Source organism: Crocodylus siamensis, chromosome 7, assembly GCF_052110815.1.
Source record: "Crocodylus siamensis isolate JL-2025a chromosome 7, ASM5211081v1, whole genome shotgun sequence".
NCBI lineage: Eukaryota > Metazoa > Chordata > Crocodylia > Crocodylidae > Crocodylus > Crocodylus siamensis.
In genome coordinates this window covers 40,265,128-40,281,312 of record NC_143401.1, presented here as the reverse complement: position 1 = coordinate 40,281,312, position 16,185 = coordinate 40,265,128, and the positions used below count along the sequence as shown (strand labels likewise).

General features: G+C 42.2%; 1 protein-coding gene across 11 annotated transcripts in view; it reads left to right on the top strand.

Moving 5' to 3' along the window:
- The window catches only part of PARG (poly(ADP-ribose) glycohydrolase), a 138,814-nt gene that overhangs the window by 23,109 nt on the left and 99,520 nt on the right, over positions 1-16,185 (top strand). For all 11 annotated transcript variants that reach the window (XM_090057849.1, XM_090057839.1, XM_090057838.1 and 8 more), the window contains 4 exons: positions 2,260-2,446; positions 6,162-6,284; positions 10,136-10,219; positions 12,064-12,138. In XM_090057849.1, coding sequence (XP_089913975.1) covers positions 2,260-2,446; positions 6,162-6,284; positions 10,136-10,219; positions 12,064-12,138 — 469 coding nt within the window. The remainder of the gene's footprint in view (positions 1-2,259; positions 2,447-6,161; positions 6,285-10,135; positions 10,220-12,063; positions 12,139-16,185) is intronic.

Here is a 16,185-nt window from a genome sequence, read left to right as displayed (position 1 = left end):
CACCTGAAAAAAAATAATTACAACTTTGAAACTGCCAAGCTTGCCTAATATTGTATCGCCCTCCAGTCATAGTTACAAAGGAATGGTATGAAACAATGAATTTTTAGAAATGGAAAATTTCCCATGGAAAAATTAAGCACCGGATAATTTTCTGCCCCTTTATCTCTGCATGCACCCTGATATTAGGGGGCTGATTTTGGGGGGTAAAGTGCATATTCGTGAGAAAATATTGTAGTTGTACTTACCCCTGTTTAAATACAGATTTGTACCAAATCAGCCTTTCTCTTTTATATAATTTTGTAATCTTCCTTGGATTTTTTTTTCCATTGGGAGAGCTAGGGAGTAACTTAAAAATTACATTTTTAAAAGAAGTTGAAGTTTGGAGGGAAGTTGTACTGTATTTCTCACACTAATGAAGGCTAAAATAGATGTTGAATTTTATGCAGATATCAGGCTGTCATCTTGCAGGACCAGGTTCACTGAGAGCTGAAGCTGGCAAACTCTTCACTTTGGTGTATATATGTGTACTAGAACAATGGAGAATTACAAGTTGTTAAATGGCAGCCAAAACTTAGGAGAGCTGAAATGCTGAATAAAGTTGCCCTAAAAAGTATTGTATTAAGGTACTTTGTAGTTGGTTATGAAAGAAACTATATGTTTGGTAACAGGTATTATGGCCATAAAATTATTTCCTTGTCAGATAAAACTGTCCTCTGAATGCTTATTGTTCATAAATTAAAATTTGTAGAAATAAGGGCATGTTCTGCCTGCATAACATAGGGGGGGAAAGTGATTATTTTTTGGTATAGTTTTCCAAGTAGTTTGTGTTAGTAAATTAGAATGATACGTAGCTTACCAAAGCTTGCTGTTCTGTGAGTCTGCCTAGCTGGATTTGTGGCATTGTCCCTCTTGCTATCTTTAGCATCCTGAGGGTTTATAATCCATTTTGTTTTTTGTGTGAGAAGAAGAATGTGAAAGAACCAAATACAGTTGGCTAAATATGTGTTGCTACTGCCAAAGTTAAAAGAACGGGTTGTACTTTTTGTGTCACTAATGTGAATAGTAATAGATAGAACAGATCTTTTTCAACATTGTGTTTAACATTAAAGTAAATTGGATCAGAGGAGATGATTGATTGATCTAGGTTCTGATTTCAGTTTTACTCTGGAAGATGCTGAGTAACTTCATTGCAAAATGAAAAGCAGAAAATGGCCTGTTGTGTTCAGAAAAGCATGTAAGGTGCTTGGTTGTGTGATAGACTACATTGAACCAATAAGCTACAGCTTTGCTATTTGCATTGCATCAGTTTTCTCAAAAACAAGAACTGCAGTCAGAAGAAATCACTTGTACAAATAGTTTTAAATAAGTTGCACTTGTGTTATTTTATGCTGAAGCAGCTTTGCTTTACTCAAGTGTTGTATCATGATGGGAACAATGCTTTTGGCTAAATATAATGTTCCATTCAGCGGAGTTTAGGGAACTTGGAGCAGGTTTGAGTGAGGCTTTTCTGCTGTTGAGTAAGTAACAAAATAACTTGAAAATTCTGTCTCTTTTTGAGAACAACTTGTGCATTTTGCATTCTGCTAAAAATAGGGTGACCAAACACCCTGGATTGGCTGGACTGGACCCAGATTTTGCAGGCTGTCTTAGCAACCTGGCCGGTGGGTGTAAATTGAAGCAAAAGTTGCAGAGGCGGCTGCTGCAACTGATGCTTGGTGGGACATGGGGAGCCAGGGTTTGAGCTATCCTGGCTGCCTGGCCAGAAGCCCTGTGCCATGCTGCTGTGGTTGCTGCTTAGGCCCGGCCTGTGTGTGGTAGTCCTGGGTGGCTGGTGGGGGGTAGGGTGCACTCCCAGCTGGGTCCAGCCTCTGTGCAAGGAGGATCTAGAGCCCAGCCATGGGCCTCTGCACTATCCTGCCCTGATCCTGTGGGTTGCAGGGGGGGAGGGAAGGGGTGTACCTGTGGGGCTTGGGGGAGGGGGTATGCACATGCCTGCAGGGTGTGGGGGGGGTGGGTTGTGGAGTGGGGGAGGTGTATGTATGAGTGCACAGGGGGCTGGTGGGGGGAGGGGTGTGTGCTGGTGCTCCTCATCCTGGATTCTTTTAACAATAATATGATCACCGTACCTAAAAATGACTTTAGAAAAGTACTAGTATGACCAGAAGCTTAATCTGAACCCTAATGTTACTGCACATATATTTGCTTTAGAGTTTTTCTGTGCAAGTAAAATGTGTTAATGTGCTGCACTTACTTTAACAGCAGGAAAGAGCTATGTGAATCCAAATCTCAAAGGCCAGTAAGGAAGATTCCTGAATATATCCCACCTCAACTTCCAACTAATAGGAAATGGTTTGGGACGCCTATTGAAGAGATGAGGAGAATGCCTGTGTGTGGAGTTCGTCTTCCCCATTTGCGACCATCAGCCAATCATACAGTCACCATCAGAGTATGAAGATTTAAAATATTAAATGAAAAGAGAGAGAGTTTTTTTTTAAATAAATTGATGTTAGTATAAAACTAAGCTTTTGTTCCCTATCATGTATTAGTTTTGCAGCTTGTGGAAACCTTTGCTTATTGTAAGCAAGCTAAGAAATCTAACTTGCTTAAAGATAACTTATATTCTCTGTGTCTCGGAACACGTTTGGATGAGTTGGGTGTCCTGACTGCAGAAATAAGTCAAGATTTTATTGACTCTGGCTCTGAAGGGACAGCTTTTCTTTTATATAGCTTGTATAACTTCCAAAGTTTGCTATGACAAATTCTGTGAGAAGAATTTGTCCTTTGAAAGTTTTTCTATGCTCAAATTCTCCAACTTTTAAATTCAGAATATTATAAAGATAAAACAGAATGAGTGAAAAGTGAATTTTAGCATTGCATTCTATACCAAATCTAGCACATAGGCCTTTTTTCCTTGAAGCAACACAAAGTAGAATTGTTTAAGTGAAACTTGTGATCAGAAATACCGTCACCTCTGAAGCAAAACTAAAACTGAAGAAGAGCATATATCTAATCCCAGTAGACTGGTATTTATATGACAAACTTCAGTTAGTGATCAGCAGGGATCCTGGTTTTCTCTGATTTAAAGTGTGTGTGTGTGTGTGTGTGTAATTCTCTGATTAAAACCCCCAAAATCCATGATTAAAAGAAATGCCACTATATATAGGTATCACTTGAACGCAATGTTTTATTGATATATTTACAATTTTAAAGAAATTTGGAAGCCTACCACTGCCTCCATCACTATAATAAAATAAATTCTGTGTACCTATAAATCTTGATATCTGATTTTTGGAGTTTTCTTATTGTGGAAAATCAGAGCTCCCCCTGTCCCCTTAGCTTGCAAAATACAGGTCCAGGCCCCTCATCCCCCCACCCCGTGCAATTCTCCAGCCCTGCTGGTGCACCTTACCCCCACCCAGGGCCCTGTAGCCATGCACTCCAGCCTTGTGGCCCAAGCCCCATGCAGTACCCTAGCTGGGCAGTAGCTCTGGCCCCAGCCCTACCCAACTCCCTCCCTCCTTTCCCCTCCCCCTACTGGGGCCTCAGTGTCCTGTCCCTGTCCTCCCCCCCCCTTCCCCCATCAGACTTACTTGCAGGAGCTGCTCTCTAGGTTGTCTGGTGACCCTGTGAATATACATGCATGGGGAGCCCCCTGCCTGACCAACCTCTTCCCATTCCCCCCAGCCCCTTGCAGGCTGGAGCGCTGCCAGTCTTCAGAGAGCTCTTTGCAAAAATGCATAATTCATGTTTCTCTGTTAAAATGAGAAATCTGTTGGCGGGGGGTGAGGGGGGGTTGGTGAAGGCAAAATCTGCATTTTTGTCTGTCTTTCCTTGAGAAGTGGAAAACCTAGATCCCTAGTGACCAGATATCAAAATTGATTGGAGAACATTATCAAGAGATCCATCTGCAACAGGCTAACAGAAGGCAACATGGTTTTATTACTAGAAGGTCTTGCCTGTTCAGCCTCCTCTTCTTCTATGACCAGGTGATGCATTGCCTGGACAAAGGAGACAAGGTTGATGTCATTTATCTTCACTTCAAGAAGGACTTTTGACTTGTTTTCCCATGATTTTCTCATGACTAAGCTGTGGAATCGTGGCCTTGACCATCTCACTGTCTGATGGCTGGGGAACTGGCTCTGGGGTTGGACCCAAAGGCTACTAGTTGGTGGCAACAAATCAGTGTGGCGCAAGGTTACCAGTGGAGTTCCCCCAGTGCTCAGGCCGGTAGTCTTCAATATCTTCATTAATGGCCTGGATTCAGATGTCAGATGTGGACTGGCAAAGGCCGCGGATGACACTAAACTATGGGGGAAGGCGGACAGGCTGGAGATACAGGTCAACCTGGACGTGCAAAGTGGGCAGACCAAAACCTGATGGCATTCGACATAGAGAAGTGCAGGGTACTTCACCTTGGAAGGAAAAAACAGCATTATTCTTATAGGCATGGTAGTGCTATGCTCGCTAGCATTACGACCAAAAGGTATTTGGGGTGGGAGGTCTTGATTGACCACAAGATGAACATGAGCCCCCAGGGCGATGCCATGCCCAGCAGAGCAAACCAAACTCTGCCATGCATCTACCGATGCATCTTGAGCAAAACCCCGGACATCATCCTCCTGCTTTATGCGGCCTTAGTGAGGCTGCAGCTGGAGTACTGCATCCAGTTTCGGGCCCCCTACTTCAGGAGGGATGTGGATAGGCTCAAGAGAGTCCAAAGGAGAGCCACCTGTATGATCAAAGGCCAAGAGAGCAAGCCTTATGAGGAGACACTGAGGGACATGGGACTCTTCAACCTGGTGAAGAGAAGGCTCAGGGGGGATTTGGTAGCTGACTATAAATATATAAGGGGGGGTGCTTCAGAATCTGGGAGAACAGTTCACCAGAACTCCCAAGGGATAACTAGGTCTAACAGCCACAAACTTGTGGAAGGCTGATTCAGACTCTAGTATAAGGAAAAACTTCTTTACAGTCAGTGTGTCCAAGGTCTGGAACAGACTCCCCCCAGAGGTGGTGAAAGCACCTACTCTGCACTCATTCAAAAGGTAGTTTATCTTGCTGGGATCATCTGATCCCTGCAGACTTCCTGCCTCTGGCAGGGGGGCTGGACTCAATGATCTCATGAGGTCCATTCCAGCCCCTAATGTCTATGAAATCTGTTAAATAAATATCCTATGTGCAGTTATTCAAACGTGTAACAAATTATTTCTCATTTTATTGTATAGCAAAAGCTGTGTTAACTGGCACTTTATTAGCCGGAAAACTCTATTAACTGGCATCCGAGGGATGTGGCAAACGTGAAACCAGAAGTACCACTTCTGGGTTTTACCGCCGCTGCGAGCAGAGTTCTTGCCACTTTTTTGGCCCACGGCCCAGGGCAAAGCAGCCTGCGCAGGGCCTCCCTCCCTGTCCTCCAGCACACTGACACATTTGATTAACTGGAATATTTGATTAACCAGCATCCCCCATTCCCAGGGGATGCCAGAAAACTGAGCTTTTACTGTAATTGGAATTTAGGTTTAGAATGAGCCACTGTGGCCAAGTGCAAGAAGTCAGACTACATTAGGCACCGACAGGTGTGAAAAAACAAAACAGTGCTTTACTGGAAAAAGAAGCATGTTAGGTTGACCTGGTTCCCCAGTGTCTATATAGATTGGGCGCTTCAGCGAGGCTTTTTGGCACTTCTGCGTAAAGGTGATTCAATCAACTATTATATGAAAGCACCAAAAAGCCCTGTTGAAGCACACAATCTGTACAGACGTCGGGTGAGCTGGGTCAAACTAACATGATGCCTCTTCTGGGCATGCGCTGTGCTTGATGTGGGGTGCACCGAGCTGAAAGTAAGGCTCTTTTGTTTGTTTTTGGGTTGTTTTTTCATGTTTCTAAACACCTTATGTCATTGAACATCATTCAGCAGTTTTTGTAGCGGGCTTATCACTTCAGTTTTGAGCTTTGGCATGTTTTAATCTTGATTTAAGGATTTACTGATAGGTATTTAACTAAGTATTGTATTATTCTTGCAGCTAAAGTTTTTAGTTTTTAAATAGTATATGAATTTTTTAGGTTTGGCGAAGCTTTCATTTTGTGGTAATTTGTCTCTGTTTATATAAATTTCGCAAGTTCATTTCACAGCATGAATCTTTCTCTTTTCTATGTTGCAGGTAGATCTTTTGAGAGAAGGGGAGGTTCCTAAACCATTCCCAACCCATTATAAAGATTCGTGGGATAACAAACATGTTAAAATGCCTTGTTCAGAACAAAACTTATACCCTGTGGAGGATGAGGTAAGCCAAAAAAAAATGTGCTTCCCATAGTGAATAAATATTTTGGAAGTAAAATGCAGCTTGACTTTTCTTTTCTTTTTTTTAATATTATGACCTAGCAGTTTGTTGTATTTCCACAAGCGTTCTGTTTTGGAACATAAAATTTGCTATATTGAATTGGAGTATTTGATATATTAAAGATTTGTTGACCAGTATATTTTATTGTTACCTGGGGCATTTGTATTTGAACTACACTTGAGATGCTGTTGTTTTAGATAAACTCTTGCAGATGCCACTCTGTGTCCAGTGTTAAAGGCCATAGTATTTTGCTACCTGATGGCTAGCATGGAGAATCTATAGCCTTAAAATGTTTTATGTAGGTTTTTTTTAATAGCTTCTTAGCTGTGTAGTACTTAGACTGCAGCTGCAAAATGATTATATTATTATTATATTATTATAAAAATGAGCTGATATTCTGAAGATAAGATTTATCAAAACTCTGATGCCACTTAAACAAGACTGTTAACCTTACAACACTGAACAGATAAACTGCCATCTAGGCCACACACGGCAACCCCTTGATAAATTGTCTGTTTTTACGAAGTTGGTTTGGAGGTTTTCCCATTAACCTTTCTCTTGTTTAGGTATCTCTTGTCTTAATTTTAGTTGGTGAAAAATGAGAGGATCTGATTCTCTTCTTGAAAAAGATGACTACTTTTGTTTAATTAGTGAGAGTCTGAGATTTTGTGGATATTATAAATTCTGGCCGTACTACGCAATTAAAATGTGCTTTTACTTATACTGTTACACCCTATATTCCCCGTCCCTGCCCCGCAGCTCAAGTCCTTGGTAGAGTCCTGGTTTTCTTCTTCCATTGCTTATAAGCAGGGATCTGGGTTTTCCATTTGTTCTGGAAAAAGGTGAATTTTCTCCTTTAAAGAAGAAAAATGCAGAAAACTGTGGGTTTCTCCTTGCAGGCTGGCAGAGTTCCAGCCTACAAGGAGCTGTTTTGGACTGGGTGGAGTGTGGGACACAGGGGACGCCGTGTGCATGTATGCACATGTACCTGACCAGCAATATAGCTACGCAGCCATTGAGGGAAGCTCCCCCAGCTGCCTGCAAGAAACTCTTTTGGGCGGAAGAGGGCATAGGCAATGCAGGAGCAGAGGAGGGGGCAGACTGAGGTGCCGGGGTGCTGTATGGAGGCCGGGGCGGGAGTGTACAGCTGTGGGGCCCAGGTTCTGCCTTCTGAGTTGTGGAGGACCTTGGGGGGAGAACAGCAGAATGGGGAGCCCTGAGCCTGTAGCAGGCTGCTTGCATCCTCCCCTGCGCCTGTGGGCTCTGCTTGGCTCTGCTCTGGCTATGCTGCCCATGGTGAGGAGGGGGACTCCATGCTCTGCTCTGGCTGCAGCACCTGCCACCTCCCATGTGTGGCAGCTAGGGCTCAGCTGCTGCTGGGGCAGGCAGTGGGCTGAGGGCCCTTTCCAGCAGGGCTGGGAGGGGTAGGGGGCTGTGAGTCAGGAGTAAGGGGCACCGGCAGGACTGGGAAGAGAGTTGGCGGGGCTGTGGGTTGGGAGTGAGGGGCATCAGCAGTGCAGGGGACTGTCTGTCAGGAATGAGGGGCACTGGCAGGGCCAAGGGGCTGCAGGTCAGGAGTGGGGGACACCAGCAGGGATGGAGTCGGTAGGGGCTGCAGGTTGCGAGTGAGGGGCACCAGTAGGGCTGGGGGGGCTGTGGCTTGTGAGGGGAAACACCATGGGCAAGAGTATAGCACCAGCATATCAGGGCTGCTCAGGGCCCCAAAGCAGCTGGGGAAACAGCCGCAGCTGGACTCATGTCTTGGTGAGCAAAGGGGGTAGGGGAAGCTCTGATTTTCTGTGGTAAAAAAAAACCAAAATCAAATGCCAAAATATATAGGTATTTAGAATGTACTTTATGACAATGATTGAGGCACTGGTAGGCTTTGAAATTGCCTTACACATGTAAGTATATCATTAAAACATTGTTTTAGAGAACTAAAATGTTTTAGGGAACTCCCTTCTTGTCAGTGCAGAGGCAGAAAAGGATCTTGGAGTCATTATTGATGCCAAAATGAACATGGGCCGGCAGTGTGGGGATGCAGTCAGGAAGGCCAACTGCACCTTGTCATGCATCCATAGATGCATCTCGAGCAGGTCCAAGGAGGTGATCCTCCCCCTCTGTGCAACACTGTTCAGGCCACAGCTGGAGTACTGCATCCAGTTCTGGGCACTGCACTTCAGGAGGAATGTGGACAACATGGAGAGGGTCCAGAGGAGGGCCACTCATATGATCAGGGGTCAGCAGGGCAGGCCCTGTGAGGAGAGGCTAAGGGACCTGAACCTGTTCAGCTTCCACAAGAGAAGGCTGAGGGGGGATCTAGTGGCCTGTTACAAACTAGTCAGAGGGGACCAGCAGGCATTGGGGGAGTCCCTGTTCCCCCGAGCACTACCAGTAGTGACAAGAAATAACGGTCACAAGCTGGCAGAGAGTAGATTCAGATTAGACATCAGGAGGCACTACTTCACTCTCAGGGTGGCTAGGATCTGGAACCAACTTCCAAGCGAAGTGATGCTGGCTTCTACTCTGGGGGTCTTTTAAGAGGAGGCTAGATGAACACCTTGCTGGGGTCATTTGACCTCAGTACTCTTTCCTGCCATGCAGGGGGTTGGACTTGATGATCTGCTTAGGTCCCTTCTGACCCTACCAACTATGAAACTATGATACCTATGTATTTAGTGGTGTTTCATTTTAATTGTGGGAAAATGGTTTCATAGTTAGTAAGGTCGGAAGGGACCTGAGCAGATCATCAAGTCCGACCCCCTGCCATGGCAGGAAAGAGTACTGGGGTCAAATGACCCCAGCAAGGTGTACATCTAGCCTCCTCTTAAAGACCCTCAGGGTAGGAGCCAGCATCACTTTGCTTGGAAGTTGTTTCCAGAAAGGTTTCCATAAAGCACTTAGGAAAATGCAGATTTTGGTTGTGTTAATCAGAGAATTTTGGGGGGGGAGGTGTTTTAAAAAAATTGGGGATGTTACAATTTTTAAACAGAGAAAATTTGGAGCCCTGCTTATAAGCCTCTCCCATTTTTACTTTTTTTTCCCATTGAGATTTGGACCAACACTTGTCATTTTTTTTCTCTCCTCCCTCTTTCCTGTTATTTTGATCATGCCAATTTTTCTATGATGCTGTTAACTGTCTTAGGTGTATAACAGCTTTATTCTGTGAACTGTATGGACCTTCCTTTTGGTTCTAGATATTGCAGTTATTTATAATATATTAAGCCTTGCATGGTTTAGTATGCATTGGCTTTTTTGGGCTTTTCATATCCCATTATCCCACTTCCATAGCTGAGATTTGTTAGCATGCATGCTTCACATGATTAATAAATGTTCAACTCTTGGATGTAGAGGCAGATTGTTTCTGATGAAAGGTTTTCTAGTATGGGATTGAATTCCTTTAATAATGGTCCCCTTTAATCTTCTGCCTATAATGCAAAACCCATTCTTTTTGTAAAGCGTTTGATCCATGCTGGATGATGATTTTTTTTCCCTTGTAGCAGTATAGGAAGGCATATTTCCTGTGCATGAGAGCTCTTTGTATGCTATCTCAAGACTATCTCAATGTTTTAAAATATAAGTAAAACACTGCATATTTTGAGACATCCTCAACAGTTGCTCAAAGCACAGTCCTTTCAAGAAACTGGCAAATAATAGAGAATCTCTGTGTTTTCATTGTAGCTGTGAGATTAACACTGAATATTTTAGTGGTATGTTCCTTATGGTTGAGTATGTTTAATTAGCTGATGTGTTTTCCTTTCTTTTTGTTTTTATTTGTTTGTTTATTTTTAAAGAATGGTGATAGGACTGCTGGAAGCCGATGGGAATTAATTCAGACTGCTCTGCTTACCAAATTCACCTGTTCACATGATTTGAAGGTAAGGACATCATTCTCAATTGGGGTCAATTTAAAAATGAGTTAAAGATATTTTCACATATTACATATATCTCTGAAATTCCCTTATCAACATGCTTGGCTCTGTAGTCATGTTTTTCCGTTTTCTAAATGTCTTTTTTCCCATTGCTATAAATAATCTGTTCATATAAACCACTGAGGAAAGTGACTAAATGGAGGAAATGTGACTTTTTAGCATGCGTATATAGAATGCTGTCAGAGTAAAGCTACTGGGAACAAAATCTCTGATCCCTTGGATCACTTTAAAGATGTTTCATTAAATTATATTGTTACATCCTTTTTAAAAGGAATCCAGTAACAGCCCTTTCTATGTTACCATCTGCTATCTATAGCAAATGTCTGAGAACATCAAGGGCTTTTTTTTACATTGTTAAATAAATAATTTTGTTTAAATTTGGAATTTGAATATAGTGTCTTAATGTGTCAACTAATTATTTAATAAACTAGACTTCTTAACCTGAAAAACACTGAAAATGAGTATTTGGAACAGATTATTCTGTTCTTTCTCAACTTTGCTTAGTCTATTGCTTAGTCTCTTATTTTCTGCTTAGCTCTATAGGTCAGTCATCTTTTTTTAAAATATAAATGCACTCGTTTCATTTTTAAATGCACTATTTTTAAAATGAATACATTTGTTTTATATTTAACTTTTGGACAGGCATCTCTTATTTTTCAAAGTTCTAGATGCCTTAGTACACATAGGGCATCTATACATGTGATGGACATGTAATTGGCACATGCTGGAGCAGACTTGATGAATCAATTCTGTTGCAAGTCTGCAGTGGCCTCCACATCACATGTATTCAGTATCCCTGTGTTTCAGAATGGCAGTGGGGGTGCTTTAACTAAAGCTTGTCGAACGAGCTTTAGTTGAAGTGCCCCCATGCCATTTTGAAGTGCAGGACACTGAATACAAGTGTCACTGCGGGTGCTTTATTAGAGCGTCTCTAAGAGCTGCTTTAATTAAAGCACCTGTCCCCTCCTCCACCCTGGAGGATGTGTATAGATGTCCATAAATAATGCAATAAAATACTGGTGGCTGTAAAATAATGATTTCAACAGAAACACAATCAGCCGGCTACCTAAGGGGTGTGTCTACATGTGCGTTAACGTGCTTTGGTTAATCTACATTAAATCTTGTACCTGCATGGTGAGGTACTAGGAAAATGCTTATTAGCCTGTCTTAATGTGCATAACTAAAGAGCATGGTTTTTAAGTGACACTTTATGTGCATTAGGCTATTTTAATGCACGTGAAATAAATAGCATGTTTTTAGTGACACTTTAATGTGCATTAAAACAGGCTAATGCACATTAAAGCTCACGAGTAGACCTGCCCAAAGAAACGTTCAAGAAGGTGGTATTCATTGAAACACTTCAAAAATAGAATGTTTCAATTACAGACAGACACAGCTCCTGACTGCATCCTCAGCCGGAGCACTTCAGAATTGCTGCAGCTGCATGCAGCAGCAGTGTGCAGGAGCCATGGCTCTGATTCCCATTCCCTGCTACCCACCGCTATATGAGGGGAGCAAAGTAGACTGCTAGTGAGCCTTTACTGCTCCTGAGCTTCACCCAGATGCACTTTATACAACCTGTAACAATAAATTAACAAGAATTAGGAAAAACTTCTGTCAATCTCGAAGTGGGGATATTGCCTATACAAAGCCCAGGCTCAGGATTCAATCTAGCAGTGCCTGTGTTAGTAAAGTAGTCTTGTGCCACTAGATGGAGCTGTTACTTCATAAAGATAAACAATGGAATGTCACTTGTTAACCTTCAAGCTTTTATATTGTCTCTTCCTTAGGAGGCTATACTGAGATATAATGTTGCTTATGCCAAGAAATGGGACTTCACTGCTCTTACTGACTTCTGTGATAAGGTAAAGAGAGTTAATTTGAAAGCAAGATGTGGGAGAACCCCCCCCCCATGTATTTTGCCATGAGCTACCACTGCTATAAATTAATCTAATCTATTGTTATGGTTGGCAGTAACGAATTTTAGACTCTTTGGGATCAACTCAAACTTTTAGTAACATTATGAATCCTTTTCTTCCAGTAAAATGCATGTTTGGCGCTGTAATCATGCTATGAGGCAACTGGGTTTGTTAGTAACTTTTATGGGTTTTTCAATCTGAGGCTGCTGCTGCATGGTCATTTAAAAATGCAATGGGTTCTGATGCCTACAATTGCACCTCTTTTTATGCCCCACATGTATGAAAGGACACATGATTTTGGGGATCAAATTCCACTTGTGCCATATTTGTCAGTGCAGGGAGAGTCCAGGGTCATAGTCCTGGGTTTAAAGCAAATTGAAAGCCGAGTGCTTGATCATCTGTTCATTGTCATCTTGGCCAGGAGACTGCACTAGGGTCTGGAACCAGCTCTGACATGGTCCCTGCCTGGCCACAGTCAGCTTCCCCCAACCAGGGCTAGACCCAGCTGGCTGGAGTGGCTTGGTGCAGGGTGTAAAGTCCCTGGTGGGGGAAGACCTCTTCTCCCCGATACCAGGCTGCCCAGCCAGAGCTACTGGGGTTTAAAGTCCTGGCAGGGGAAGCTGAAGGCTCCCCTTCCCAGTGCGAGGTAGCCCAGCCATGCAGCGCCCTATGCAGTGTTTAATGTTTCAGCTGATTGTTGGGAACCAGCTGTTAAATTTAAGGTGCCAAACAAACTAACCATAAAAATATTCTGTATTATACTGGAACATTTGTATGGTTTATGCCTCCATTTTATGGTTCCTTAAATTGGGTGCACATGTAGTACCCTTCCTGTTTATATTCTGCATAATTCATAGAGTCACATTCTTCTTTAAATATATTTGTTTAAAAAAATGTTCTACAGGGAACAAGCTGGTACAGATTTTTTTTCCTTGCATTCATTCGAGAGGACATTTGTTTTAGGAGCACCATGACAGTGGCATGTTGGCTGTAGGAGGATGACTATAAAAAGTGTCCATAGTTCATAAAAGGCCTTGTCTTTTAATAATGCCTGGGAATTTATCTCGTGGTCAGTCCAGTGCTTTTTACACCTACTTTTGAGTCTCTGTTGATTTACTTTGATGCAGGCTACTAGTAGAGAAAAAAGGGGTTGTGAACAAGTTTTACCCTTGCTCCTAGTGAATGCTGCACCAGCACTTTTTTGCATACTTACTGTTCCCTTAAATATTACCAAACAAGATAATAGTTTGATTAATAAAATTATGTTAAAAGGATGACCAGTCCCGAGTAGCCCTTATCAAAAACACTGAAGAATGCACTTGACTGATTGAAAATGACACCACATGGCAACAAGCCTGTCTGAACTTGTTATAATGCATGTAAGTGATCTTTCTGGAAGTTCAGAAATAGTGGAGAATTAGATTCAGTGATCATCAGACAGAAAGAGAAAGTAGTATCAGCTGCCTCTGGAGAAGTGGTGAACCATAAAGAAATAAACTATCGGAAATCAATCCCTGTGAGGGTCAGAGGGAAATTTCTATCACGTGGGAGGAAAGCCATGCCAGAGTTCTAAGTTGCCAGACACAGAATTTGAAATAAAAACTGCCGTAGCCTCTATCAAACCCCATAACGCTGCAGGATTGGATAAAGCTACCCAGAATTTCTAATGGAGATGAGGTCCTGCCCAAGAGACTGGCTGATGAAGTTCCTGTCTTCATGTATGTGAAGAAACAAAATACCCAAATTGTGGAAACATGGTCATGTGATTGCACTACCCAGACTAGGAAAGAATGCTGACAACCCTGCTAACAACAGATCAATATCTTTACTATCAGTTGTTTACAAACTGCTGGAAAGCCTAATCCTAAATAGGATAACTGACATAATTGATCCACAGTTACCACCAGAAGGGGCAGGGTTCCATGAATATAGATGTACCACTGACCAGATAGTCAGGCTTACTTAAGACATTGAAGATACTTTTCAAAGGAGGGAAAAAGCAGGTACTGTGCTGGTAGATCTAACAGCTGTATATGATACCATCTGGCTGAAAGGACTAGAGTACAAATTACCCAAGATGATCGCAGATAGGAGAATGGTGGCCTTTTTCATTAATATAAAGCAAACTGATCCTTCATTCTCTTCACCAAGGGAGGAGATTAGAAGCAAATACAAGCATCTGCATAATGGGTATCACAAGGATCAGTTTACAGTACAGCTAAAAAGTACGCCTGCTCAGATGACTTGGCCCTGTCTATCTTTGACAAGTCTGTCCCAAAAATATAAACTATCTTGTCTCAGGATATGAATACAGTAGCCTCTTACCTGCACCAATGGAGACTCAAGTTTAGTCAAAAACCACTGCATCATTGTTCCACCTCTGTAATGCTATGGCAGAGAAGTGGATCAATGTTGATATGAATGGTAATGAACTTCCTTTCACAGATAAGCCAGTGTACCTGGGAGTAACTCTGGATAGGAGCCTTACCTACAGAGAACACCTACTAAAAACATCTAAGGTTAACTCTTGTATTGGTGCTATAAGTGACTGGCAGGAACAACCTGGGGAGCCAAGTTCACCACGCTAAGGACATCAACACTTGCACTAGTATATGCACCTGCTAAATATTGCTGTTGAGTAGCCATACCAGCCAAGTTGATGTTGCCATGAACTCTGCAATGAGAATAGTACTGTAACTGGCTATGTAGTATATACTCCTGTTGACATGCTGCCAGTATTATCAGGGACACCTACCTCCCCAACTAAGAAGATGGAAGACAACTCTTGGCCATGTTCAGCATGCCCAACAAAACCAGGAGCACCTGCTTCATGAACTCTTGGAGCAACCAGTACATAAGCAACTAAGGTGAAGAAACTCATCTAGATGGCAGGCATGGGTATTGTTGCAATAGTATGGATGCAGGAGCACAGCCCCATGGGCACTTGAACAGCACCACAAAAAGTGGGATGAGACTAATTGATTGATTCTCATCTCAAGAGCTTCATAAGTAACCCAATACTCTATCCACCCATAATTTATAGATTGAACTAAATAGGATTCACTCTGGAGCTGGATGCTTTAATGCCACACTCCATAAGGTTAGCTTAAAGGACAGTCCAAATATGTGTGTGGTGATGCACCACAGACTGCTGACCACCTCCTTATGTGTGCAGAACACCTGTGCACCCAGGATGAGAATGTGACAAGCGTCAACAATAAAGCAGTTGTGTGGCTCTGCCACACTTATGATGTGTAGAGTTGGAAAAGATATATACATGAGAAGAAAAGATGCCAGACCAAAGGACATAGCATAGAGTAGTGTGCTTAAAAAATAAGCAGTGTAAACCAGTTTAGACTGTGACTTAGTATTTATTGGATATTTAAAGATCAGGATTAGGATGTTTAGAGATGAAACTGTCCTTAACTTCCCTCCTTGCCTGGGAATATACTTTTTTATACGTTAAAGTGTTGGCTGTCCAAAGAATATAAGTAGTTTAGAAAGAGAATTACTTTAAATCAGTTTTAGTGTCAAAAAGCTTTGAAATGTTCTATACATTATCAAAATATTTCCTTTCACAAGTTTTGCCTAGTTTGCAGTCTTGCCGCTTGTAGGCTATTAAAATGAAAAGTAGAAATTATCTGAGCACTAAATGGAGATCATAGTAGATTAATCAAAATGTTCCAGTTGGAGTGAAATGCAGAATTTGGGTCCCTTGATTTTTTTGGAAGCTGATACTTACAGGTCTGCTGGTGGCTAACAGTATGTTTCCCCCCCCTCGTTTGCCTTCTGTTTTGATTGAGGAAAATAGTTTCAAATGGGCTTAATTTGTTTATTTGACACCGGTCTTCCTCTTTTTCCAGTGCCCACAGTTAATAAGTGTCCAGTTAAGGATGAGTCATTGACTAAGTAAAAGAAATAATTTGAAGAGTGGTCACCAGGTATAAAAGAATATGGTTTTATAGTTAGAGGTGATATCTTTTTATTAGACCA